Consider the following 27,937-nt stretch of genomic DNA (forward strand, 5'->3'; position numbering starts at 1 on the left):
CAATTTTATTTCTATAGCGCATTTCACAACAGTAGGAGTTGTAACAAAGCGCTTACCATTCCGTCATATAAATTAGCAGGTAATTAGAACACAAATTAAAACAAAAACATTTACCAAAGATATATCCATCACGTGCACTTTTTTATAGGTCACCAAATACAAATATAACTTTGTATTTGTTTGCTTTTTATAATACAGATCTATATCTGTGGGTTTTGTAGTCATCGTCTGGCTGTTATGTTAATAATATTTTAAAAACAAAAATGAATCTAAAGCTCTCCTGCTGAGAACTGGTCACGTGACTGCAGTTCTTCTTTCCTGTCTCTCGATGACGTACCCGGAAGCAGGAAGTGCGAAGCGGCGCGCTCCAACTCCAACGAGTCGGACGAGTTTTCGAGCTCGCGGCTGTGATGGCGTCCTCCGCGGGTCTCAAGTGGACCTGGTCGGTCCACCTCTTGGTGTTGTTCGGGCTCCATGGACCGATTTGCGTGGTGTCGGAACCGGGAAAATGGACCCTGAACGTGGACAGCGTAAGTTTGCGGTTGACGTCGGCGACAGAGCACACGCACACGCACACGCACACGCAAACAAGCACTCGCTTTCAAATCACTTAAGCACGTTTTGGCTGTCGTCATGGACCTACTTGAACGCAACTTCGCCTTCACGTGTTTAGTTGCATCAACTTTCAGTTTATGTGTGTGTGTTTTCCAGGACACCTTGGGGAGGCACAGCCTCTTTGTCTTTGCTAAAACTCTCTTCAACAACAGCTTCATCCACCTGAAATGTACGTACGTGCGCGCGCGCCTGACATAACAACATGGTCCACGTCATTTCACATTGTGTGCGTGCGTGCGTGTTGGGGTGCCAGTGGCAGCGTCGAGCTGCAACTCATCTTCCCCAGTGCACCTGAACGTATCCTGGTACCTGAGGAGCTCTCACTGCTATGATGAAGTCTTCAGTCTGGACGTAAGACGCGTTCATATTGCACGTGTCTGCATGCTTTGGAGTAACGTGCGTGTGCGTGCGTTTCTTTCTGCCTTTCCTTTGGTCCAACCATCCAGGTGACACGAGCAGATGTGTACTTCAGGTCCACCGAGGTGAATCCGAGAGGAGGAAGCGGTTTTTATGTCTTTCATCACTACCCTCTCATCTCCTGTCAGTCACGTGTGGACCCCAACATAGTGAGTCACACACACACACACGTACACGTACACACCATTTATCTATAGGCGTGTGTGTGTGTGCGCCTAGTCTAAGTGCTGTCTTTTTGACATTCCAGTTTGGTCTGGATGCCTTTGGCGTGAAAACGCGACTGACGGAATCGCAGGTGAGAAAGCATGAGTTAACAATCACACCACAACCACACGTGACTGCGCTACTACACGACCCAATTGCCTCTCAAGCTTTCCTTGGAACGCAATCCACTCCACTTGTTAAAATCTTGCAGCAATTTTGAAATCGTTTTTATTTTCTGGAGGATTTTCCAAAGTAGTTTCTGCAAAGCTCCTGAAGCTCATTGTCAGCACAGAGTTGTGCAGATGACCGACGGTGAACGATTGTCTTGTCGGTCTCTGATAAGATCACTTTTAGTCCAACTACGGCAAACTCTGCAATAGGTTGTTCTTCCTCGGGCACGGTGGTTAGTCAAAATGACTTCAAATGCCCTCCTTTAAAGGTTAAAAGTTCAAATCAATAAATCATGTTCTAACTTTCTGTGATGGGCCGCCGATCAATCCAGGGTGTTCCTGCCTCTCTTTTTGATGCTGACGAATGCTCCCAATTTTCAGCCCAACACAGAGAAGACCCCCGGCCGGAGGCGCAGAGAGGCGGAGGTTCCCAAACCAAAGGTGAGAATTTTGACATCATCAAAGTCTCGACTTGATGACTTGACCAATGGGATGTAACGGTGTTGCAAACACGCGCTGTCTCCACTCGCGATAAAGTTGCGCCACGTGTCCTCGGCAAACAAAAAACAAAGCCACAAAGCACTTTCCAGCGGTGGAGTTTAGAAAAAAAAATCTGCTGCTGCAAAGTGAAACACTGCGCTCTGCTGACGGCTTTTCCGATGGCGGAAGCAAAGTGGGCAGAGGGCCAAGTGTGACTGCTGCAACGGCCCGGTTTCTTGTCTGGGTGGCTTCACCGAGTCTTAAGCTCACGTTTGCCCCCTGGTGGTTGGCTGACTACTCGACGAGAACGTGCTTGCAGCATTTGAAATGTTCAAATCACAGAGCAGCATTTTTAAAAAAATCCTATCCTGCATCAATATCGCCGTGTCCTTAACTCATTCGCTACCATTGACGGTTAAATACGTCAAACATCCATTTATTTATTTATTTATTTTTTTACACGGCTGGAATGAGTTAATTGTGTACGATGAGATTTTGCCTTTGGAACGTGTCTACTTGACTAATCGTCCAGGCTGCAGGAGAAGCAGATAAGGGTGAGAAGACGGCAACGACTTCTGCGGGAGATGCCAATGGACCACCCAAACAGGTCCACTTGATGTTTTCACTCACGCCCATCTTGATTTGATGCCAATTAATCACCTGCTCTCATCTGGTCACTGATTTTTATCTCTTCTTGAATTCTCTTCTCATTTAATTTCATTCTCATCTCATCCGGCTTGTGTATCAACCTCATCCTGAGCTCGCCTTAACTCGTCTCAACCTGATCTCTCATCTGAGTGTGCGTTGACGTGCAGGCCGGTTGTGATTTTGTTGTTTTTTTCCCTTCCCCAGGCTGTCGCACATCCTCACTTTGACGCGGTGGCCAAGAGCTGGGCGGACGGTCCGTACATGTTCCTGCTCAGCATCCAAGAGGTCAAAGACAAGGACCGGGCTCCCGACCCGGCCCATGCCCCGCCCCCCTGGAAGCTACGGCGTCAGTACACACTCCGGCGTGGGCTTGTAGCCCCCCCGAATCAAACGCTCGCAATCGGCTTTCTCTTGACTCCATCGATTGGCGTGTTTGTCATCAACGTTCAGTTGCGTTACTTCTTCCTCGCTCCAGTCCGTCAACATGCTCGCCGCCGCGTGAGGCCACGTGCAACGACACATACGTGTGGCGTGAACGGGCGAACAGAGAAGATGAGCAGACTTCAAGCAAAATTGTCCACCGCGACTCAAAGTTGAGCGGCTGAAAAGGAATGAAGTCTGCAACCCGATACCACGGCGCTGTGGGAACACTTTTTGGATTGAAGCCGATAAGTGGCCTTTTTTTTGGGGGGGGTCACAAATCCATTTAAAAGACAAGCAGTGCCTTCCAACCTCGGCCCGTGACGGCTCACAATTGAGCGTCAATTGGACCTGCGCTCTCCGATCATTTGCCCCAAAAAACATTGATTGTGATCGTTAAACAGATCTGGTGTTTGCTTTTATCGACAGTTGACGTGAGCATGAAAGGACCTCGCGACTATCTCTCCGCCTCCGAATGGCCGCTCATGCTGGTAAGAAGACCGCCGATATTTTTGGTTCAATTCCTTGCAAGCTCCCCGAACGGCGCCTTGAGATATGAGCGAGCCCATTTTGGGGTTGAACATCCTCAACGTTGTTAAAAAAAAAAGGCTTTCATTTCCAGAGCACGTTTCAGACGCAACGCAACTCGGTGTGCGTCACACAAGCAAAAAAAGTAGCTTACAAAAATGTACGTTGACGACAATTACATGAACGGAAAACTTCAATTCTTTTTTTTTAACTAACTAATCACAAAAAAAAAATCGGTAATTGTGATGAAACGCGTTTTTTTCTTCTACAATTTTTTGGGTGAAGCTTTGAACAATATCTGTCAAGGCATAAAATTTCATTTGAAAAATGTTCTAACAACTTTCTTTGATCCTTTCTATGAACAACGAAACATTTTTCTTCATTCTCCAAACACTCCAGCAGGGTCGCTTTGCTGGCGCTAACTTGAGCCGAGAGTTTGCGTCTCAGATGATGCGCTAAAGATGAATTTGACTTTGCAAGATAGGCTACTTTGTTTTTGAAGGAACTGAGTTCAAATATTCCATCTCATGAATTCTGAAAAGAAATTCATGCTTGAATTTTGACAGGCTGACACATTTCAAAGTATGGTAAAGAAATAAGTGGGTCAAAGAAAAAAATGGTTTGTTTATGAAACAACTTGAGTGGTTTACATGTTAAAGCTTTGAAAATAGACGGACATTTCTGAAAATGTGGCCAGAGTCGTGCGCGTGACTTCAGGTGAAAAAGCAAACGGGCATCTCACTGCTGATTGGCTGCAAGCCACTCTACAAGGAACCAATCAGATGGTGCTGTGGGCAGGCCAAAACTGCTTCTGCAGGCGGGGCCGCCAGCACAGCGAGAGCGAAGCTGCGAGCCAAAATGAAGCAGTTTTTAATTTATCGGCCTTGAAAGTTCAAAAAAAGAAAGAAAGAAGGCTGATGCCAAATATGGGTGGTCAGTCAAGCGTGCTTCTTCTTCTCCACTCAGTTCTATATGGCCATGTGCATCGTGTACGTGCTGCTGGCGCTGTTGTGGCTTCTCCTGTCGGCGTGCTACTGGAGGGACCTGCTCAGGATCCAGTTCTGGATCGGCGGCGTCATCTTCCTGGGGATGCTGGAGAAAGCCGTTTACTACGCCGAGTTTCAGAGCATCAGATATGACGGCTTGTCTGGTAGGTGCACGCCCGCCCGCCGCGCTGGACCGACGGCTTGCGACGTTGCCGCGTGTTCCGACACGCCGGCGTGGCAGGCCCAAATGCGGCGTGTCCTCAGAAGGCGGCTGACCCTCGTCGACGTTGTGGCCCCTCCCTCCAGTTCGCGGGGCGGCGGTGTCGGCCGAGATCCTGTCGGCTGTCAAGAGGACGCTGGCCCGCGTGCTGGTCATCATCGCCAGCCTTGGATACGGCATCGTCAAGTGAGTGCGTCCGTGCGCGCCACGTGTCCTGCTCGTGACCATAACGTGCGCGTGTCCGTCAGGCCCAGGCTGGGCGCGTTGCTTCATCGCGTGGTGGGCGTCGGCCTGCTCTACCTCATGTTCTCCGCGGTGGAGGGCGTGCTACGCGTCAACGCCGTAAGTTGCGTCCACACGCGCGCAAGTCTTGGTCGCGGCGTTGTGATGTCATCACGAGAGCGTGTGCGTCTCCCTCCAGGATCGAGGCGACAACGCCAGCGGTATTCTACTCTGCGACGTTGTGCTCGCCTTCACGGACTCCTGCGTCATCTGGTGGATATCCTTTGCCGGCCTGCGGGGGGCGACAAAGTGCGGTGCCGCCTTCCGGTGTCTTTAGAGCGGAAATATGTTCAGTATGTCGCTCGGCCTCCTCGTTGGCCTTTTTGTCCCCCCCCCGTCTGTTGTCGTCCTCGACTGCTCGCACATTTTCGTCAGTCTGGCTCAGACCATGAAGCTGCTCCGACTCCGCCGCAACTTGGTCAAGCTTTCGCTCTACAGACACTTCACGAACACGCTCATCTTTGCAATCATCGGTACTGCCTTGAGCGTGTGTGTGTGTGTGTGTGCGAGTGTGCCATTGTATTTGTATTTTTTCCCAAATTCTGTTGACGTGTGTGTGTGCCGTTATGAGTGCAATTGCGTATTTGTGTTGTCTTTGTCCGTGTAAATAATTGTAAGCGTGAGTGCAGTTGTGTGTTTATTATTTAGTTAGTGTGTATGATTGTTTCTGGATGTTACTGTGTCCTTTTGTGGTGTGTGTGTGCGAGCATTTGGGAACACAAGTGGGTGTCGATGTCTGTCGGCGTGTAAATGTGTGTGTACTCGTCAGTGTCATTTTGTGCGTGTGCGCATAGTTGTGTGTGTGGAGTTCGGTGTGTTCTCGTGTGTTGGACCAAGCTGTGCTTTCCGAGTTTGTAATCGTGCGAGTGTGTGTGTGTGTTTTGTAGCATCAGTCATCTTCATCGTTTGGACCACAAAGACCTTCAAGATGGCCAAATGTCAGTCTGTAAGTGGGTTGATTTATTTCCGTGAGAAGAAAAAAAAACAAAAAACAATGTCTGTGTGCTCGTGCGCAGGACTGGCGCGAGCTTTGGATTGATGATGCTTTCTGGCGTTTCTTGTTCTCCGCCATCCTGTTGGTCATCATGTTTCTATGGCGACCGTCAGCCAATAACCAGAGGTGGGCCGATGCGCCGATGGATCGTCGCTCCTTCGCTGCCTTTGAAAACGAATGAAAATTAAATGCATTCAGAGCGGCGATATCGTGAGAAAAGAACCGCGATATGGCAAGGGGGGATGTGCTTGATCTGTGTGCGCGTGCTGCAGGTACGCATTCCGCCCTCTGGTGGATGATGAGGAGAGTGACGAAGAGGAGGAGGAGGAGGAGCTCATGGTGAACGAAGCGTTCGGTCAGATGTCTTTTCTTTCTCTTTGCTGCTTCATTGTGTTTCGCTTCCACACCCGAAAAAGTTTGGCAGAGTCCAACGGACGTGTGCGCTTCTTCTTGGCCACCTGATATTTTTTTTTCTTTCGGTATTCGTGAACAGCTGTCAAGTTGACAAGACACAAAAAGCAAGCCACTCATCCCTCCCTCCGTTGGGCTAAAGTGGGACTTGTCACGTTTGCCCAAGGTCAAGGTCAAACTTGATCACTTCTGACCAGAGTTGGGCAGTCCGTCCCTCTGAACGCCCATTTTTGGGGCGGGCGGGGCCGACCGTCCAAAAAGGGTCAATTGCCCGGCTCTGCTTCTGACAAAGTTGATCACGTTCAAATGTGCTGCTGTCTTTGTTTTTTGTTTTTTCCTGGTGTGGCAGCGAAACGCTTCTGTGCTTTCTGGCAAGCGAAACGAAAAAGAGACGGAAAATGATGCGTTTGTTTTCTCCGCTGGTGCTTCTGCAGAGGGCATGAAGATGAGAGGCGTGAAGAACGAGACCAACGGCGCCGCCAGAGCCAACAAAGTGGTGAATGATGACACACACACACACGCACACACACACACACACGCTGCTTTGCCGTACGCGTGAGCCCACTCGAGGGTTGCCCATTTTGCACTTTGGCAAATAACGGCAGCAGGGCGCCTGTTATGTTTCTGCATACCCTGGCGGAAAGTTGCCCCGCTCTCACTACATTGCTCCCAAGACACGCTTCAGGTGCATTCGGACAATTTTCGATGCAACTTTCACGCGTGTCTCCTGTGTGATGTCCGACGCAAACGCATCCTTTGTGACTTTTGGGTCAGGATGAAGATATGAAATGGGTGGAGGAGAACATCCCGTCGTCCATGGCAGACGTGTAAGTGCCGCCGCCGTGTTGCGCTTTCGGCGACGCGCCGCTCACGCTTTGTGTTTCCGCCCGCAGCGCTCTGCAGCCGCCGCTCGACTCGGACGAGGTGAGTGCGCCACACGTGACGCGTCCGTCGCATAAACATTGACGCGTCGCTCAATGTCCCGATCGGAACCCGCCGGGGTTCGTGTGCGCGTTCTTCCTCTTGTCCGCTTCAACCTGCGCCAGCGGAGAACGCATCGGCACAGCCATTAGGATTTTGTGGAGGCGATGTCAATGAATCCAAACGATTGTGCGGAACGCTTTTCGACTTTGAAGTGGACAAGATGCGCACGTGGACGGCGATCGCTCGCCGTTTTCCACAACACATGACCTCGCTTGCCGCCCTGCTGTGACTGAAAAAAAAAAAAAGCTGAGCTCCAAAAGGGGGCGTGTCCATTAGTTAATCTCACCACCATAAACCTTAAATCGTGTCAGTCTTTCTTTTTTTATTTTTTTTGGGTGGGGCGCATTTTAGTACGGCTGTCATCGTGACATGCAAAATGCGATGACGTGTGAAAGTCGGATGTGCGTTCTGACGCCGCTGAATTGTCATGGCGCCCATTCGAGTGCTACTTGGCGGCTTGAGTATTTTGGGAGGCGCCACAAACCCAAATTGTTGGCAAGCGTGTGACAAGTCGCCAACTTGAGTGAGGGAAAGGTGACTCCCTTCGGCCAACGCTGCGAGAGCGCGGCGCCGTGTCGCCGATGCTCGACATCAACTCGAGTTGGAGCTGCGAACGTGAGCGCGTCGCGGCTCTTAAGTGGCGCGCACGTGACGTGGCACGCTGCCGTCGCGTGGAAACGAGAGCGAGAGCCGAGAAAATGCGAATCACGTGTGCCCAAGACGTGAAATGACCTGGACGATGTGGAATGTGGCGCGCTGCCCTGAGCGAGCTCAACACTTTTTCGGACATGCAAAAAAAAATAATAGAGTACCGTCGAGTACAACAAAGGGAAACGGCAAAACGCAATTATTAATAATCGGTTCAACTTGCTTGCACATGTTCAAAAAGGCGTCAAAGTCTAAACGTTTTTATTCCTACCCCGTTCTACTTCATTTCTTGATTCGTATATCCTGGTATTTAGGAATATTAATTTCGACCTCTACATAAAATGAAATGCTTTGCACGCAATATCTGCCGATGGATAATATTTGATTCATTTTGAATATTTAACTCAACCCTCAAAGCAATATTCCATGTTACGTCATGGCAGAGCTGGGCACTTGACCCTTTTTTGCCGGTCAGTCCCCGCCCTTCGGCCTTATTCATAAAAATGGTCCAGACTGATTCTCCGGAACTTGAAGGTCTCGACGCTTGACGAAGGATTCGGCTCGCCTGAAGGTCACGATCGTCTCTGCAGTCTTGAGCGTGTTCCGCTCCGGCTCGCGCTCGTCGCGACGCGGTCTCGGCGCCGAAGAGCAGCGGCGAGACGACGCCTCCTTGAGGGGCGCCCGTGCCGGCGGCGCGTGTCGACCATGTTGTCGTTGCGGCGGCCCCCGGAGGCCCCGCCCTTGCCGCTTGCGTCCCGCCCGATCCACATCTGGTTTCTCGTCGGAATGTTTTACGTGGGACGGTCGCGATGAAGAAAAACACGCTCGGCCCCTCAGCCTTCCGTCCCGAGTCCGAGGCGGCGAAGCCGAACGAGAAGCTCGGCCCGGCGGCTGCGGTTGCTTGACGCGCACCCACGCGCCCGTTCTCGGCGGCCCGCTCGTAAAAGATTTTTATCTCCGGAAAGAGATCTGCACCTTTGAAGAAATGTCCTCCTTTGAAAAAACTGGAGGTGAACGTTGTTGAAAATGAAAATGTTCCTCACGGGCGACAGCTCGCCCCAAAAAGTTTCAACTTGTTTTGTGTGTCAGGAAATCAAGACGACCAAGTTTGAGATGTCCAAGATGGAGTGACGTCCGCAAGCAACGTTGGCGCGATCCCACTCCAACTTTATGAGCTTTGTAAGCATCACTTGGACATGTCCATCAACACGCACGGATGTAACGGTGCCATATTATGTCTGCTGTTGCCATGGCAGCACTTCGGCTGATTTTGTGGTTCTCCCTTGGCTGACGTTTGGACTGTTGAAAAGCATTCCTGATTATTCTCATCACTTTTTCTTCAGACATGCCATGTGACTAAAATAGCTTTTATAAACGTCGTGATTTTCTTTGCGCGCCAAAAATTCAAGTGTTCCTTTGGTTGCATTTTGTTTTGTGCGGCATATCCGTTTGCTTTTGGCGACCGCCACCCGTCCCCTTGGCGAGCTTCTGAACATCACGTGACCAACGTCGTCAAACGCGCTTCAATTCTTGTGCCGCGACCAAACGCTTGCAAAATGTTTGGATTAGTTTATCATCATTTACGAAAACAAACATTGAAAAACATTTTCGGAAACAATGAAATAAAAAGTCAGTTTGTTTTGCTATCTGTTGGTTCATTTCATTTTTCGCAGTCTTCTCTATATCTTACTGAAATCTTGCACACAAACTAACCTAAAGCTAATACTAAGACTTATAAAGTCTTTACAAAAAAAAAAGCCAAAGCCAACATTTTATTTTTGTCCTTCATTGAATACATTGAGCAATAATGTACTTAATTTTATGCTCCAATCCAATTCATTGTGCTGCTCCTTTTGCTGTTCTCGGCATGGCCACCAGGAGGCACCATCATATTGTACAGATATTCAAACACAAATGAAGAAGAGGCTGCTTCTCCTCCTCTGCAAAATGCAACAATGGTCATTCCTTCTAGAGGATAAAGAAGATTTGGCCGTGAGTAGCAAAATGACCTTTTTGTGAAATCCCCCCAAAAATGAAAACAAGCCCCCCCCCCCAAAAAAAGGACGAATTACTTGAAATGTCTTAAAGACGTCACAATTTCAGCCTGTACAAACTCCATGGTGGATATTCTGGACTGAAATTTGAGAAGGATGACCACCTTCGTCGTCGTCTTCGGCAGCCTTCATACACGGAAGGAAACATGAGATAAAAGTGTGCAAGCCAGTCGGGTAAAGTGCAGTCGCATGGATTGGACATTCCTGGGTTGTTCCTTTTCATCGGGTGATGTCGTTTGTAAAACACGTGGGAACCGCGACGCCCCCCCCCCCGCGCCGTCTCTCAAAACTCGTTGGGCGTCTTTGCTTTGCAGAACGCAAAGAAACGGTTACATAAAAGGATGATATTATCGATATGTGGATTAATGAGTGCCCAATGGCGGCGCAGCCTCATGTAACCCCCCCCCCCCCCACTCCGAGTTAACGCCACCTCCCCCATGCCCCCTCCCCACCGGCCCCCTCCCCTTCAGCCAGCACGCGGCCCAAAATAAACACGACTCCACTCACACCACATTTGACTTTCCTCTTTATTGGACTATTTGTTTTTATTTATTTTCATTTATTTATTTTTTTTTGCAAGATTTTCCCTTTTTTTTTGCTAGCAGACGTGAAGACTGGACCAACAAAACATCGCCATTGTTGTCATGAAAATGTAAATGACTGCAGAGGAACAAACAGTGACAGGATGTGCTTTTACAAAATAAGACAAAGAATCAAATCAGCTTTTTTTTTCTTGTTTTGTTTTGTTTTTACATCATCATCATCATCATCATCATCATCATCATGTCCACGACAGAACAGTCTAAACACTCAACACACACTGGAGACATTGCAGTGTTGTTAGGGTTGGCGGTCGGGTGTGGGGGGGGGGGCGGCCTATTTACTGGAGCAGTGTATGTACTGGAGTCCAATCTACTTGGATGGACATTGGGGGGGGCGACTACAAAGCATAACGGCTCTCAATACAGTATAAAACTAACAGTCTTTTTTCTTCTTCTCTTTATGCATTTTTATTCACCAATTGATTTGGTAGAGCTGGGGGGGGCGCCCCCCCCTCGCCTTTGGAATAATTTTTTTCTACCTTTGCATTTCTCTTGTAGACAATATAAAATGTAACCGACAAGCAGAGGAAGTGGAATGACAGGCAGGGGGGGGTGAATTATTGCTTTCCGAGTATTTCTTTTATTTCGATTGTTTTGTCATCAACATGAACTCTCGCAGCCACTCGCTCTCTGTCACCATGACGACCCGTTAACATGTGATAACTCCTTTTCGGTGGGGGTGGTCATAAATGAGGATTAAGATTTGGTTGTTGGGGTGGGTGGGTGCTTGGAAGTGGGGGGGGGGGGTGCTCAGAGCTCCTTGCTCAGCCAATGCCGGGAAGTTCTAATCCTCTTTGTGTGGCCTCACGCACTTCCCGCCTTTTTGTCTGCTGAATGATAACAGAAGACAGTCAAAGGTGTGCAAAAGCAAAAGATGATTTATCAGAAGAACAACGACAACGTTGCTGACTCGTTCGCGTTGGCGTGGCAAACTAACGCCGTCATCGTCTTCCCGTCAACGCTTTTGACATTTCGATTTTAACCAGAGCTGGCCACTTGGCCCTTTTTTTGCCGGCCAGTTCCCCGGCACGCCATCCAAAAATTGTTTTCCTTGACCCGGCTCACTCCCCGACCCCCCCAAAAAAGAGACATGAAACAGCGGTGCGCGTTCAAACGGGCCTAGATTTCCATATTCTGACGTCACGTAACCACGCCTCCCACCTGCTACTGGGGCATACCATTACAAGAGGGGGGGGGGCGTGGGGGCAATCCCAAAACAATCATGAGCTGGCTAATTTTCTATTCAAATCTGTTGACCTTCTTATGCTGGGAAGTGTTTTGTCAAACTGAAGTGAGTTAACGTTTTGACTTCCCCTCTGTTCTCTCTCATCTGTGCTATTGCCCCCCCGCCCCCCCCCCATTATGCCGCAGTAGCAGTTACGTGATGTCACAATAAGGAAATGCAGGCCGGCTTGAACGCACGCTGCTGTCTCGCGTCTCTTCACACACGCACGCAGTTGGTGGTGGCGCTAACGCCGCGTTCTGAGGCCATTTTGTGAGTCGGTTCGTCACACGCACGAGGGCCGATTCACGAACCGGACTAAAATCCACCTTCGGCCTTTGTTTTTCAAAATGTGTCCGCTGTGTCACCCTTGACACTTTTTCCTTTCACTTTTTTTCCGAGCAGTATTTGCTTCGCTAAAGCGCGTACTAGGCCAGCCGAAAGACTTCACCCAAAATGCGCATTGGAGTCCGGCCGCTTCAACCTGAGGACGATGCAGCAAGAATTTGGAAAGTTCTCAACACGTTTTTGCGTGCGTGCGTGTGGCCAGTCCACCAAAATCTTGTTGCATTTTGTGTAGAAGAAAGAGGTTGCGTCTATTTCTGTAAAACGCAAAATTAGAACTTGAGTTTCTGTTTCAGGCTGGCACGAGTGCGTGGCTCATCTTTGCTTTTAAGCATACAAGCGAGCCCCCGCTGCCCTCTGCTGGTTGCCGTTGGACACTGCATCCTATCGCACCGTAATGACTTTGTGTTTTGACATTTGTCGGCATGTCGAGTCCAAATCGGTTCAAACATTTTTCAGGTTGGTCTTCTTGACACTATTTTGTTTGCAGCGCTTGTCGAAGTACTCTGCCGTGTCTTTAGTTTTCTGTCGCAAGTGCTTCAAATTCGGATCATAAAAACTGGAGATTGTGCCCACCCCCTCCTTAATTATTTCTCAACACGCTTTGGTCTGCTCGTCAATGACGCGCTTCTCCAATTGGCTGACAAGTGTTGGGTCAAATATTCCACCAAAATGGCCGAGCGGGCGTGTCCAAACCGACGCGCCGATGGAACCAAATTGATCAGATGAGGTGGCGTGCTTAACTCGTCAATTGTTTTTCCTGAAAATATTATTTGGTGCGCATTGCATGTTTTGAGATGGCCGTTGCTCGTCACGTTGCTACTTTCAACTTTTCATTTGTATGTCTTTGAGTGGCCCGGTCATGCTAGCGCTGCGTGCTAAGCTAATTTGTGATTGATTCCTTTTTGGCCAGCCCAGTCAGGCTAGTTTTCCGTGCTAAGCTAACCGGTGTGCTAGCAGGCTAGCTCTGTAGCAGGTGGAGGCGGCGGCAGCGAGCCGTGGCCCAGCTCGCGCTCTAATTGGTCAGCGGCGGCTGACATGACACTGCGGACGATGGCCACGGCCACATCGCGCAGCGCTCTCTTCCTCACCTCCTCCTCATCCTCATCTTGCTCCCCTGCCTCCTCCCCCCTCAGCTCATCGCTAACATTTGTTAGCGCCAGTGACGGTCTGTCGTTAGCATCTCCTCCCCGGCTGCGGTTCTGACGGTCGTCCCGGTGGTGGTGTAGTAACTCACCGCTGTTCACAGGTGGCGCCGTGGTATTGATGACCTTGGCGTTGGTCTCCTCCTTGGCTCCGCCCATCTCCTTGCTCTTCTTCACGGGACTGCTCTTCTTCTCGTCATCCTCGTGGTGATTGTGGGCGTCGTCCTCGGCGGTTCCGTTCTCGCAGCCGTTCTCGCCGTTGGTGACGGGAGCGTGGCTCGGCGTCTTGCGCGCCTCGGGCTCGCCTTCCGGCCGCGGGGCGCTCTTGTCGTCGCTTTCTCCGCCGACGGCGTCGACGTCTCCTTTGCCGCCTCCTTGAACTTCTCCTTCGCTGTCCGCTGGCTCGGCGGTGGCGGCCGCTTCCTCTTCGGCCTCCTTGGCGCCGTCGCTCATGTCCACGCTGGTGGACTTACCTTTGCGCAGGATGAAGTTCTTGAGGGAGACCGCCCGACCGAAGTGGGAGCGCTTGGCCTTGGCGGACTTTGCGTCTTTTCCGTCCTCGGCCGCGCCGTCCTCGCCTGAAGCACACGAGCCACATTAAAGACCGCGCCCGACCCGCAAGTTCCAGAAGGCTGCTCATATCTGGAATTGCACTTTGCCGCTTCTACTCGGACGCGTCATCGTGTGGCTTTTCCACACCGTGACAACAAAACACTCGAAAGCGGCCCCGCCAGGCTGAAATCCGCACCGTGGCTGTCAAGTTGGACTTGTTTGGTAATTTTGGCGCTTGCAGCTCTCCCAATGTGGCACGCATGCACTCATGGCCAACAACGAGGCGCTCGAAAGCAGCCACGCTAGCAGAGCATGCGTTTTTGGAGTTAGCAAGGCATGAGCTAGCAAGCTAACTGCGCTCCGCGATTGCCCCTTTGTAAGTGCTAATGCGGACGAGACGCTCAAATCGTGGGGGGGGGGGGGGGGTAAATTTCATGCTAGACTGGTGAATATTAAATTTGGGCGACCTCTAAAATGGAAATGAATCCCGAAAGAGTTTGTTTCTGACCTGCGGTGGCGGCTCCAGCAGCACTGGCGTCGTCTTCCCCACTGGGGTGGCACTCTGTGTTTGCGCGCTTGGACTTGGGGATGACCCGCCTCTTAAAGGAGGTCCAGATCTCGTTGGCGTGCTGTGTGACGGTGGCTCCGCCGCTCGCTTTGTCTTCCTCGCTTCCCTCCGCCTTCTCCTCGCCTCCGTCGGCCTTGTCTTCCTGGCCGCCCCCCTCGGCACTTTGGTCCGCATCTTGCGCTTCTTCCGGCTTGTCGCCGGAGTCTTTGTCGGCGCTCTTGTTCTTGCTGCTGATGCCCACCATGGACGGATCTCTCTTGAGGCCCTGGAAGGTCCAAGAGCGCTTGAGCTTCCACCTCTTCTGGCCGGACTCCTTGGAGTCCAACGTGGCGGAGTCTCCTCCTCCCCCTCCCTCTCCGTCGGCTCCGTCTTCGGCGGCGCCGCCACCGATTCTCTTGTGTGCTTTCTGAGCCATGAGCTTCTTGAAGGAGTGCCAACGCTTCATGTGCTTCGTGGTGGTCGAGGAAGATGCGACGGCTTTCTGATCCGTCTCCGTCTCTGCCTCCGCGCCGCCTCCCATCTCCTCAGCCGCCGCCGAGTCTGCGGTCGCATTCAGCGCTTCGGGATCCTCCAGGCGGTCCAGGGACTTGGAGCGGACCTTGACTTGTTTAGGAGGTTCTAGGGTGTTGCCATCCTTTTTTTCTGTGCTTCGATGGGAGAAGATCTTGGCCACCGGCTTCCTGATCAGATCTCGAACTGAAGACTTGGATTCTTTGCACTTCTTCTCGTCGTCCTTCTCTCCATTTTCTTGTGCTTTCTCTGCGCCGGCCTCGCCTTCGCTGCCTCCTTCTTCTCCCCCCTCGGCCGCCGCCGGCTCACAGCCGGTTTTCTCTTGGTCTTTCTCAGTCCCCTCGCTGGCGTTCTCCTCCGACCCGCCTCCTGCGGTGGCGCCGGCCTCTTTCTTTTTTCGTCCCGACATCACCTTCCCCAGGCCGCTCTTGTTCAGGAAGGAGTCGAGAAAGGAGGTCTTGTGCTCGTGGTTCTCCGAGGTCTGGGGGGGCGCCACCTCGCCGCCGACTGCTCCGGCCTCGTCGTCGTCGTCGTCGTCGTCGTTTTCACCGCTTGCCGCCGGCGTGTCGTTATCGAGCGTCTCTTGGCTCGGGACCACCTCACTGTTGACCGCGATGCCGTCTTTGTCCACAGCCTCACTGTGGACGCTTTCTGAGTTGCGGGCGGCTTGTTCTGCCTCTGTCTGTTTGCCATCTTCCTGGACCGTGGGCGCCGCATCGGCTTCCGTTGCCGCCATTTCCCAATGTGGACACAAGGTGCAACCCGAAAGAGAAGTGTGCTCCTTCCTTTCCTGGCCTTCTGCCCTCGCTTCTTCCTCGCTTTCGCTCGTGATTGGTTTCTCCCGTTAGGTGGCGCTCTCAGCTCATGGAAGGCAGGATGACGAAAGGTGGCACGGAGGGAAGATACTCGGCATCCTGCGGACGACAAGGTGGCAAAGAGTTAGCATCAATGAGTCACGAGAGGACTGGAACACTTGAAGCGCGAATGAGTCATGGTATGAATGAACGTGAGGCAGTGAGCGCGCGTTTCGACACCACTGACTGACTGACAGACCGCTCGGTGGACAGACGGACGCCACGATGTGGGCGATGGACGGAGCGTGTGTGTGTGTAAGAGTGACATCGTGTGTGCGTGCACTCGTGTTCTGACGTTTGTGTAAGCCTGTAAATGTGAGTGAGCATGCGCGAGTATTTGAGCCATTTCCTTTTCAAGCTGAATGAAAAGCTGTTTTGTTTTCGTTTCACCAAGTGAATAAAACGCATTTTTGTGTCCCATCAGTCCAAATGGAACATTTTCTCATTTTCTGAGCAATTGTGTCACGGCGGGTGTACCTAATGTATTGTCCCGTGATGTGCGCGTCAATGTGACTTTGACGTTTTTGGCTTTTTGCTTTTGACTGAGCTGGGAGGATGAGATGAGGTGAGAAAGGGAGGGAGAGAGGCGCCACGTCAAAATGGAGGAAGGATGAGGAGGGAGCGTGACAACGCGCGCCGACGTTTGTCTCTTTTTTTTTTTCTGTCTCGTCCTTCTTCCCGGCCGCTCATTTTCCCGCCTTTTTGCCCGCTCTTTCTTCTCTGTCTGCACAGCTTTTTTTTTTTTAACCCTGTTTCTGGCTAAATCTCCCTCATCTAGATTTGTCCTCCCCCTCCCCTTCCTCTTCCTCACTGCTTCCCGCCCCCGATCGCTAGATTTGCTCCTTGGTTTATTTTCGCTTTCGTCTTTGTCTCTGCATCATCATCATCATCATCATCATTATCATCATCATCATCATCATCATGTTCTCACCGTGTTACAGTTACCACAAAAGAACATTCACGGGAGGGAATACATACTGTGCCAGACAATCATACTGCCACAATATTACAACTGATAATGTGTGTGTGTTTGTGTGTATGTATATTTATTCTGGTTGGGCCAAGAGCATTTTGGTCAATGGAAACTAAGAAAATAACTTAATATAAAATTGCAAATTCATTTACATAAACAGAATCAAATCTAAACAAAATGCTTAAAAAAACTCAAACGACACTTCGTTTACTAAAACTAAGCAAACAAAAGAATTCGAGCGAAAATGTCCTTTTATTTTTTTCATCTTTGGCAAGGAATTAATACGTAATCGTTTGGGGTTGATTTTAAATGTAATTATTTCATGACCAAGTCGGACGGTTCAAAAGTCGTCTGGGAGTTGTAGTCCTGTTAATGGGCGTCGCTTAGAATCACCGTCAACCGACCACAGCCAATTAAAATTCGCCATCGGATGACGTCTGATCTAGGCGACAAATTTACATATTGGATTTAGGGCTCGAAAACACAACTATCGCTGGGTAAGAAGAGCTTTTCCTTTTTGTCTCATATACGAATAAAAAATGTCCAGCCGGGGTTCATACTTGTCAACAGGAACACACGCCACAAATCCACTTTGGATGTGAAGCAAGCAACTTGGCAAACAAAGCATGCTAACTTTGCTTCACTCGGATTGTGATGCAGCTCACGTGAGAATTTGAGAAGCGCCACTCATTGTAATTCAAAATATGTGGACTGATATGCACAACCCGTATTTGATTTGTGGATGGATGGTTGTTTAAAAAAATACAAACAATATAATTTTGCTGAATTTTTACAGCACAATACTTTACACTGTGTTGTTGTTGTTTTTTTAATGTTGTACGCAAGTAATTCACAACATTAAAATAAATAAAAATGAATGAAAGCTACACTAAAACTATGCATTATAAAAAACATAAATGGAAATTTCAAGACAATGATGGTCATCGTCAGCCTGTCGTTAAATTCCCGACAATATTTCAGGCCAACCCACGTGGGTCCCTCATTGGCGACAGCCAATCGGCATTGAGGACACGTGACACACGCCGAAACCAGACACGCCGCCAAGTAAATACAAAACAAATCAAATACAAATAACAGACACTCACGCACAAACTTAGAACGATATGGGACACGTCATTGAGCTCGGTGGGACTGAAACATACCCAACACTCATTTATTTTTCCTTGTCCGGTTTGTGCCACCTGCATGCGCAAAGTCTGTTCTCGACGCTGTTTGGCTGCCTCGGACCGACCGGGCGGCCTGAAATGCTGACGACAACTTTCAGACGGACGGATGCGATGCACTAATCCAATGGAAATAAAACCACAAAACGTCCCGTCAAATTTGCATACATCATTTTGGCTATGGCTTTTCTTTTCTTTTTTTTTTGTGCTCAAGAAAGACTGTTGCTAAGTCAAACTGGCTGCGGGGGCTGAATGTTTTGAGACTAAAATGTATTTATTTTGTTTAGGAATACATCAGCTGCAGCTAAAATATGTTAACGGGACATACAACACGGACAGCTAATGGGCTGCCAACTGAAGGTAATGTTTTGTTTACAAGATTTGATGCTAATTGTTGACATTTTTGACATTTTGTGTGAGAGTAACGTGTCCTTCTGTTGTTGTTGTTGTTTTTTGTTGAGCAGCTTAGCTTACTTTAGCGTCGGCTTGCCTCGGCTCGGCGTTCCCGCCCTCACAGAATGCTCGGGCCCTTTTAGTGTGCCGGCTTTAGCGCGTCGCTAATCCGACGTCAGGAAAGCAGCCAATTGAAATTGGATTGACGTCCCCGAGCGAGCGTTTTGGGATGTCGGTTGCTAACCCGCCGCTTGACTGAGCCTCCGCGGCGCTGCCGTTAGCCTCGGTGACGCTAACATTAGCACGGAGAATAAGTCAGTGATGACCCAGTTGATTGCTGCTGAAGCAACTGGCTGGTTGTCATGGTGATGACATACCAGTGTGCTGATTGGACGGTAGCCTGTCAGCAAGATGTCTTCATCCTCTTTGATTCCACTTGATGTATATTTGTTCTTCATCCCCCTTTTTGGGGGGAAAGCGCACCAACCTCCACTCCTTCATTTTTGCCATAAGATGACCATTTGAACATTAACACTGCTCTTGAATAAAAATAAAAAAAAACTACTCGGGAGCCGACAATTTTTTGGAATAAAGCCGTCAAAAAGGTTCAAGGCCCAGCTGTGCGCTTTAGGAAGGCAAGAACGAAGGAAATGAAAATGGCCATTTTGTTTCATTCATGGCAACCCGGACAACCCGGTCGCCGTTGCGTTGCGATGCGGCGCTCGCGTCAAGTGGCGACACAGAACATCAACTGCGATGGAGGATTATTCCGTTTGCATACACGGATTATATTGTCGATGACGTTTGCAAAAAGAGGACTGCGAAATGCAAAATGTGTGCTTTGTGGCTCCAAGATGAAAGACAACAATAAAAGCGCCAAACACAGGCAAGCTAACGCGCGTCCAATTTGGCTAGCAATACCAAAGCTACGTGATTGCGAACATGGAAGTAGAGCTTCAGTCACGTCATTGAAAATGTTCGAGTGGTTCGGTTCACGTCGTCATGCCAGATAGGCCGCCCGAAAACAATGTGAAGCAAAGTGCACTTGAAACGTTAGCTAAAAGCCGCCTCGCTCGTGACGAAAACTCGCGCGACCGCATTCCTTCAGTTCCGATGTTTTTCTTGCCTTCTCCAAAAGCTTGATTTCCGATTGAGTTGTACCACTTCAAAAAAAAGAAAAACACTTGAAATGTCGTCGTTGGAAACAAAGTTGAGTTTGAAATGCAACTTTTTTTTTTAACAATTCGGTGCAATAAATTCAATCGTAAACTCGGTTGTTTCCTTTTTCCGCTTTAAATATTCGCGTTAGTATTGTGATGAGTCAATTAGAAAATCACGCCAATATTTGTTGTCACTTGGCAAGATTGTCGAAGTTTGGCGGCGACTCAGCTTGACTTGCGTGATTATTTTTTTGATTTTTTTTCTCCCCACAGTCACGCTCACGTTTGCTTGAGGCTCGAAGGTTCCGACTCATGGCAAGCTTGTGACTTGCACGCGAGTGACTCGGGCCCACCTCTGGCGCCATCTACGAGGCCTTCCAATATCCGCCGGACGCACGCCGATACCCGATATCGATAATTTCCCATTTTTAATAACAACCACGCAAATCATCAAGAACGCAATTGGTGGACTTTACACTTGTGCGAGCCGACCAGGTGGAAAAAGAACAAAAACCCCAAAAAAAAAATCCAAATCAAGCGAGACCAGTGACGGCGCCGGGCTCCAAATGAGTATTTCATCAAAATGGCGAGGAGACCAAAAGGAACGAGGTTCGTCACGAAACGAGTCGGTCGGACTGAGCGTGGGCTGTCTCTGTTCGAACAGAGGCCCCTTCATGATCGTCGCACGCCTTTGACGGACACAGAGCGTCCTTTCTCTGTCGTCATGTGCGCCTCCGGCGTCGCCCCCTTTTCTGGCGGGGGGGGGGGGGGGGGCGACGCATGCCAAGCGCAGGGAAAAAGAAAGCCCCCCCCCCAATAGTTGAAGAATAAGAAAAAAAACAAGTTTTGTTAAAACGTCCCCACTCCAGTACACAAGCGGCGTTTGGCGACCAGTCCGTTTGTCACGATGTGCCTTCACGCGGACCGGTAAGCGGACGGCTGTTTGTTTCCGTGCGCAACGTTTGTCCAAATCTTCACATTCCTCTCGCCCGTGACAATCGGAGAGCCTCGTCGTCTCCCGTCCGAGCGCTCGCGCGGCCTCTCTCGCCTCCTCCGGCGACTGGCGCATCATCGGCAAGTTCACGGCGGCGGCGGTGCGACTTTTCATCCGCAAAACGGCCACCAAAGTGTCAGCCGCCGCACGCTGAAACATCAAGCGGCCACGTCGGGAAATGAGCGGCGAGCCGTCCAAACGCTCGCAGGTTGGACTCGGAGAGTAGCCGCAAATTGTACTCGAGTAAAAGCTTTCAAGTCAAAGTCAAAAGGCGTCCTCAAAAGAACCACCTGGCGAAGTCTCGGTGGGAAAAAAACAACGCCTCAAGTCATGTTGTTGATTTTTCTTATTTTTTTTTTTAGATTTTGCAAACCAAAGCGTGACCGCCAAGTTGACCAAAAAGAATTCAAAATTGCGATGTTGCCTGACAAAAACTGAGAATCAATCTCAGTCCAAATAAGAAAAAAAAATCTGTCACGTTGGGAAAAAATGTGACCGCCTGGCGCTGTTTGATTGGTCGCACGTTGTCAAGCGTGACCCGATTGGCCAAACGGGGGTCACGTGACAGCGGCCCAACCGCGACAGAGATACCACAAAAAAAAAAAAAAGTTTCACGGTTTTCATCCGATAGAAAAGAAAAGCGAGCCACGCCTTCCGCTTCCGCTGACTTGGCCGATTTCTTTTTGGGCGACTTTGAAATCCAAAATGCCGTCAAATCCAAAAATCCACATCATCCGACTGGCCGTCGATTTGTTCAAGACCAACTTTGAAGCGGCGACAACGTTCACATGAAAACGGAAACTCAAAATGTACGTGTGGAGCCGTCGATGGCGTCGGACCGCAAATTGTTCGTCTCTCATCGATATTTTGACAAAGTTTGCGTTGCGGCGTCATCGTCTTCAAAGTCAAAGAGGAAAACGAGTGACGGCGAAACGTCGTTCAGCACAAAATGGGAAAGTAGTAGTCGCATACGAAACGTCGTCGAATGAGTCGGAATTAATCGTAGTCGCTCTACACGCGAATCGGAGTTGTTCTACTCAGAAAAGGTCCGCACGTCCTCGTCTTCCTCATCTCGTTTTCCGCTCCCTCACAGTCACGTGACCAGAGAAGTCTGCACGTTTTTCTCCGTTTGGGGTTGCTCAACTTTTTGGGGTGCAGAAAGCCCCAAATGGCCAACCTAACCACGCCCAAAATGCTTTGGGAGAACCTTTCCTCCTCAATCGCACGAGCCGTTGACGCCTTCGCCCATGAATTCCGTTCAGCGCTCAAGCTGATGTGCGGCAAACAACATGGCCCCCCGCTAACAACATGGCCGCCCGCAAACAACATGGCCGCCCGCAAACAACATGGCCGCCCGCTAACAACATGGTTGCCCGCAAACAACATGGCCGCCCGCTAACAACATGGCCGCCCGCTAACAACATGGCCGCCCGCTAACAACATGGCCGCCCGCAAACAACATGGCCGCCCGCTAACAACATGGCCGCCCGCTAACAACATGGCCGCCCGCAAACAACATGGCCGCCCGCTAACAACATGGCCGCCCGCAAACAACATGGCCGCCCGCTAACAACATGGCCGCCCGCTAACAACATGGCCGCCCGCAAACAACATGGCCGCCCGCTAACAACATGGCCGCCCGCAAACAATATGGCCGCCCGCAACTCGCTTTTGGCCACTTTCATTTGATTTTAAGAACGCCCTTAAAAGTGCGGCGTCCAAAGTCTGGCGAAATCCCGCCAATAAGCCAACGCCGGGCTATTTGGGCTCAGCGTGTCGGCTCAAGATTTTGATCAAACGAGATGCGGTCACGCTAGCAAGTTAGCTGTGCTCGCTCATTTTACGATCGACCCGCAGCCGTCCAGCCACCACAAATGTTTTTCTCCGAATGTTCCAAATTCACGACTCCGACTTCCGCGTCAACCCCAAAAAAATGAACCCAACCTTGAGTAAAAAGTCGGCTCCAACTTTTTCCTAAATGTGATTTCCAGCAAAGACGCAAACTTGAGGAGTGCAACGTTTTTCACTCATTTTTTTTTTCTTCTTCTCGCTTAGGCCATCGTGAAACGCAACTTTTGGACCCGCCGTCGATGTTCTGATGACACAAATGCGATGCGCCCTTGAGGTACAAGTTGAATTCATTTCTTGAGCTCACCCTTAAGTCAAGTCTCTCTCATCGTGAACAATCTAGAATAGAATAGAATAGAATAGAAATCCCTTTATTGTCATTGTACTCAAGTGTGCAACGAGATTAGAGGGCTCCCCTCTCCAGTGCAATACAACAATAATACAGACAAATATATAAATTAGATCTATCCCATGAACTGAAAGAAAGTCGGTTTCCCCCCTCAAAAAGAAAAAACTAAATGTGTTTAGATGTGCCGAACTAAAACACCACTCAATCATTGTTCTGGACAGAAATGGACTGCACTGCAAGCTCAGCGCCTCTCTCTGCTTCTCAGTACGGCATTAATACGAGTTGTGGATAAAGACAATACGCCCGCGAGTCTTGTCTGTCGAAGCCTTTGAAGTTTCATTGCATTGTTAGCATTAAGCTAATGGAGGCTACGTGCTAACCAGGGTGCAATTGTCTTTGCGCTGTTGTTAGTTTGCACTTGGCTGCTTCGTTCACGTGTCGAGCTCGTCCGTAGAACGCGACGTGAGGAAAAAAAAACGCAAATGAAAGCATGCACACGCGCGTTGTTGTGAGGGGGGGGGCAAGTTTGCGTGTGTGTGTTTGTGTGCTGGAGACACCAGGTGCTCCGGTCCCACCAAAGAGACAAAAAAGGAATTTGCATTTCTAATAAGCACCCCTTAAACGCTGCGTCTGCTCCTCCGTTTTGGGGGTGCAGCAAACTGGCAATATGGCGGCCGGCGATGCCTTTTCATGACATGATGATGCAAAAGATTCTCATCAACACAAGTTGGCAGAGTAACAACAAGAAAAAGAAGTTTCTTTTTGCTTATCTCATTTCAACATAGTTCCTTGACTGAAAGATGCCAGGAGATAAAAGTAAGACGGTGGCGCCCCGGAGATATGAGCGCCTCTACTTCGGAAGCGTTCACGAGACGAGCCGTCGCGAGACGCTTTTTCCAAACTTTTTGGCCGGCGGCCGCGAATGTCGCAACATCCGTTGCAGTGAGGCGATCACGCCCGCTGGTGGCGCACTCACGCGCCATATTGGCATCCACACAAACACACCACGGAAGAAGAAAAAGTGCCGGACGTGTGACCCTCGCATGATGTCATGAAGTTCGTTTTTGGCCGCGAGTGACGTAAATGTTTCCGTCTTTTGGCCCGTTTGAATCGACGGACTTGATTTTCTTCCATCTTTGCAAATTAGAGCAAAAGTTATTCGGATGAATTGCGTTTGCGTTCATTTCAGCCGGGAAAGATTTTTCATGTGAGATGTGGAACGATCTCAAAACAGGAAATGGCTTCGCTTTAACGAAAATAATTGCTAAATGCTGAAAATCTCACAAACGATTCCAACACTTTCCGATCAGTCGGGCTGGCGTCTCGCATTTCTTGTGATGTCCCAAATATTATTCACGCAAACAATATTAGTAATAAAAAAAAATAATTCAAACTCAACGAGTGAAGGCGGGGGAGATGAGGGGCTGCCAAATGGGCGGGAAGTGGCATTGGGGGATGGGGGGGGGGGCTCCCGGTGTATTTCTCTTCGGACAAAACAAGTGAAGCACCAAATATCCAACAAGCAGCCTCCTTGTCTCGTGCGCGCGCGTGCGCGTGTGCTCAAGCTAAGCAAATCGTAATCAAATTTCATTCCAAATTTCCATCATTTGGTCATCGAAAATGGCTGAGAAAACGCCCCCCCCCCCTCGGCCCCCTCGGCCCCCACCATACTCCCTTCCGTCTGTTTGTGGTGCACGCGCACGCTTTCATTCTGGCTTCATCTTTAGTTTTTTTTTTGTTTTGTTATTTTGCCATTTTGTCGTCGAAGCATGTAAACAAGTGCGCGCTTGTGCGCGCGAGGTATTATGCCCGTCTCCTCCTCGTGCACGCGCGCACATGTATGACCGCCGACGCACACACACACACACACGTGTGTGTGCTGGAAGATGAGGACCATTAAAAAGATCAAACCAAAATCCTTGAGCACACAAACGTTGCCAGACAAATAAGCAACACACACATACACACACACACACGCATGATTGCGCCCGTCCGCCGCACCAAAAAATGTGCGCGGAGCATCATAAGGCGCGCGTTGATCTGCTTTGTTGCCCGAGAGGAGGTCCTGAAGGAGGAGGGGGGGGGACCTGTAGCCTCACCTGCCCGGGTGAGGGGGCGGTGGGCGTGGGGATTGCGGATGTGAGATGGAAGACCGAATGAAAATAAAAGCCACAAACTCACCTGCTTCCGTGCGCGTAAATCCGTTCAGGCGCTCGCTCGCTAATAAGCAGCTTGTTGTGTGTTGGACTGCCAAAGACGCCGCCGGCGCCAAATCCGCCCAGACGTTCTCCTCTCTCTCTCTCTCTCTCTGTTGATCGCTCTCCCGCTCTTCTCCCCCCCCCTCCCTCTCCTCTTATACGTCTATGACCCCCCCCCCGCCTCCCGCCTGCCTTCATCTGTCTCTCAATGGGCGCGAGGGGTCGCACAGCAGGACATGGGCAAGTCCTCGCACACACGCACGGGATCGCTCCCCTGGTTGCTCTTAGCAACAAAGAAGACCACCAGAGGCCCCGCCCCTCGACAATTTGAACGTTCTGTCCATACGGACGGTGGGGCTGGGGGGGGGGGTTGTCGTAATGTCCTCTGACATGCACGCTAAAAATAAACAAGGAGAAGAAGAAGAAGAATCTGCCTGAAGACGACAAAGTATCTTCGCCTCATAGATGCCCCCCCCCCCCCAGCCAGCCAGCCGGCTCCTCCCCCTTCACCCCCACTGTGGCTTCTCCATTGACGCCATTGTTTGTGCCTGTGCACGAACGAACAAAGCATCAGGCTGACTAAGAAAAGGGGGCGGCGTTGTTAGGGTGGGAGGGGGCGCGCGAGGCGGGGGGGGGGGGGTGCGATTGTCACCCTTTCAAATGGGAACTGAAGAATGTCCCACAATTGCGCTGTAAGCGTCCAAAATCATTTTGTGTCCTCGCCACTTTGCAGCAGATGAACCGGCGTGGTCGGCTTCTGAATTGGCTTCTCCGCAACGACTTCTCAATCGGTGCGGCGCGTGAAAATGTCCACAGCGTCTCTCAAATGTGCAAAAGGAATTTCCTCAAGCTGTCTTTGAAACGTTCTCACATTCCGACGGCTGCGCAATTCAATTTGGATGATTCCGCTCAACGATTAACAATCATTCTTTTTTCCAGTCCGTCTTATATTTGCGTTCAAAATGCGGGCGTTCTCTTGAGATGGTCGCTTTAGATGAGAGGTCCTCAATGGTGTTCCTCGAGGGCCGCTCTCCTGACGGTTTTCCATCTCTTCCTGCTGCAACTCAGCTGATTGAAATGATCAGCGAGGTGCGCACGGGCGACAATCGGATCGTTCACGTGTGCGGCACCACGGAGAGATGGAAACGGCGGCCTGCGAGGAACGCCGTTGAAGACCTCTGGTTTACATGTTACGACCGTTTATGGCAAGTAAAATGTTTCTTTGGACCAGGATGGCCGAGTGGTCTAAGGCGCCGCGTTCAGGACCCAGTCTCCCCAGGAGGCCTGGGTTCGAATCTCCAATTTCCCCATTGTGGGACTAATAAAGGGAATATTATTTAGACAGTTAAGATAAATGTGATTTGTCTTTACATTCGTACTTTTTTTTGTTTTGTACCCAAAAAAAGAAAATCAATCATTGTTTCATTTCAATTATTACTAAAATGATTCAAAAAATTTTTTCTTAATTGAGTCGTCCTGACGGTCGTCCGGTGGCAGAAATGCCGCTTCAAATTGGCCATCGATTTCAAAATGACTTTGTGGCTGAATGTCCGCAATCGCACACACACACAAACTCCAACAAGAAAGTAGTGACAGACGACTGTACGCGTGCTCGCATGCGTGCCTGAAAACAAAGTCAACGAGGCAGAAGACAAAGAAGGAGCGAGTTGGCCGTAAAAGGGCGAGGGAGAGAGAGAGAGAGAATGTTTTGAGCTAATTAAAGAAAGTTGTGAAGGTGGCCCAAAGCAGAGGATTGTGGGTAATGAACCAACGCCAACGACCAATCACTTGATTCAAAAGCGAGCGGTCATCCGAGCGACGGATTCGCGATCGACAAACGGATGGCGTTGCCGAGACGTGGTCGGGCCAACGAAATCTCCCGAAATCTCGCAAGCGAAGCGCATGGCCGAGACGTCGGCGTTTCTCACAGCACTGACAGGAGATCCAATGCGCACGTGTGCCCAACAATTGCAAAGAACGAAGGCAAAAAATGATGAGCTGGCAAAAATGCAAATGAGTAGGAACGATGCTGTCGGACGTTCCAAAATGCGACTTGAATTGTTACGAGCCGACCCTCCGGCCTTATTCATAAAAATCGTCAGCCTTGACTCCGTTCCATTTCCCCCCAAAATGAACACCCCCCACCCCCGTCACACGCACACGCACACACCGCTGTCGTTTTTTTTGGGTGTTGAGCATATTAAGAAAAAACATTTTTGTAAACATTTTTTTTTTTCTTTTGCATGACACGCACAAGGACACGAACCCCCGCCCCGCCCACCCCTCCCCCCGACGGTCCCCGCTTCCCGCTACATAATCCCATTATGTGCGGCAACGAGCTGCCACTGTCAATCTGCATCGTCGCCATGCCAACGGCCGGCCCCCACGCCGCCGGCCAATAGGGAGCTTCCCGTCTGATTAGCCATGGCGATCTCCTTAGACGGCCCCGCCTCCCTCCGTGCTGAGGAGGGAGGAGTCCTCCCCCAAAAACTTTTTGGGTGACGTCACCCCCCGGACAACCCAAAGGACCCCCCCCTCCCCAACCCCCCTTTTTGGTTTCGCTGGCTGCCATGTTGGCATTGACACGCTAATCGCCGTGATGACAACAGCAGCCAAACTTTACCAGCTTGATGATTTATTGTTGTCATGACAACATCAGCAAGTACGCGCGTGGGCCAAAGTTTTGGGACGCCATCCGCGAGTCAAACGTTCCCGTTTCCAAACAAGCGGGCTCGTTTCATGCTAACCCAAATAGCGTTGCTAGCCATTAGCATCCGTCGCCAAGCCACAAAATCACATGGCATGACGCCTCCAAAACTCCCAAAAAGAGCAATTAGAATTCTCGTTGCTTCAGAAACAAAAAAAGAAAAAAAAGATCCTTCAGGTACAACCTAAAAAGTGTCACGTGACTTTTGGCCCAACTGGGACAAACTTTTTTTTTTTTTTTTTTTTCTTAATCGCTTCCCTTTTTTGTGTCCT

At 50.0% G+C, this 27,937-nt stretch overlaps 2 protein-coding genes across 4 annotated transcripts; one reads left to right on the forward strand and one right to left on the reverse strand.

Annotated features, from left to right (window-relative positions):
- Positions 1 to 328: 328 nt before the first annotated feature.
- tmem87a (transmembrane protein 87A) lies at positions 329 to 27,899 on the forward strand. Of its 2 annotated transcripts, XR_015844199.1 has the most exons (22): positions 329 to 530; positions 712 to 784; positions 869 to 966; positions 1,062 to 1,181; positions 1,280 to 1,327; positions 1,788 to 1,847; positions 2,419 to 2,493; positions 2,739 to 2,880; positions 3,384 to 3,445; positions 4,449 to 4,632; positions 4,775 to 4,874; positions 4,937 to 5,030; positions 5,110 to 5,187; positions 5,335 to 5,443; positions 5,858 to 5,916; positions 5,987 to 6,090; positions 6,237 to 6,319; positions 6,810 to 6,871; positions 7,150 to 7,202; positions 7,269 to 7,299; positions 9,097 to 9,204; positions 27,885 to 27,899. XR_015844199.1 is itself a non-coding variant. In XM_088299853.1 (21 exons), the coding sequence occupies exons 1-21, from the start codon at positions 411 to 413 to the stop codon at positions 9,136 to 9,138; spliced, it is 1,797 nt and encodes a 598-aa protein (XP_088155979.1). In that variant the 5' UTR covers positions 329 to 410; the 3' UTR covers positions 9,139 to 9,653. The 2 variants fall into 2 exon arrangements, 1 of the variants encoding a protein (XP_088155979.1); XM_088299853.1 differs by lacking the exon at positions 27,885 to 27,899 and having other exon boundaries at positions 9,097 to 9,653.
- On the reverse strand, positions 10,571 to 25,096 carry LOC148332976 (uncharacterized). Of its 2 annotated transcripts, none has more exons than XM_088299852.1 (4): positions 24,942 to 25,096; positions 14,436 to 15,919; positions 13,468 to 13,953; positions 10,571 to 11,490 (listed from the first exon to the last, which is right to left on the reverse strand). In XM_088299852.1, the coding sequence occupies exons 2-4, from the start codon at positions 15,739 to 15,741 to the stop codon at positions 11,468 to 11,470; spliced, it is 1,815 nt and encodes a 604-aa protein (XP_088155978.1). In that variant the 5' UTR covers positions 15,742 to 15,919; positions 24,942 to 25,096; the 3' UTR covers positions 10,571 to 11,467. The 2 variants fall into 2 exon arrangements, with proteins under 2 accessions (XP_088155978.1, XP_088155977.1); XM_088299851.1 differs by having other exon boundaries at positions 10,571 to 11,493.
- Positions 27,900 to 27,937: the final 38 nt, after the last annotated feature.

This window comes from Idiotropiscis lumnitzeri, chromosome 7, assembly GCF_059441095.1.
Source record: "Idiotropiscis lumnitzeri isolate Australia: NSW breed Sydney's pygmy pipehorse chromosome 7, RoL_Ilum_1.0, whole genome shotgun sequence".
NCBI classification, from domain to species: Eukaryota; Metazoa; Chordata; class Actinopteri; order Syngnathiformes; family Syngnathidae; genus Idiotropiscis; species Idiotropiscis lumnitzeri.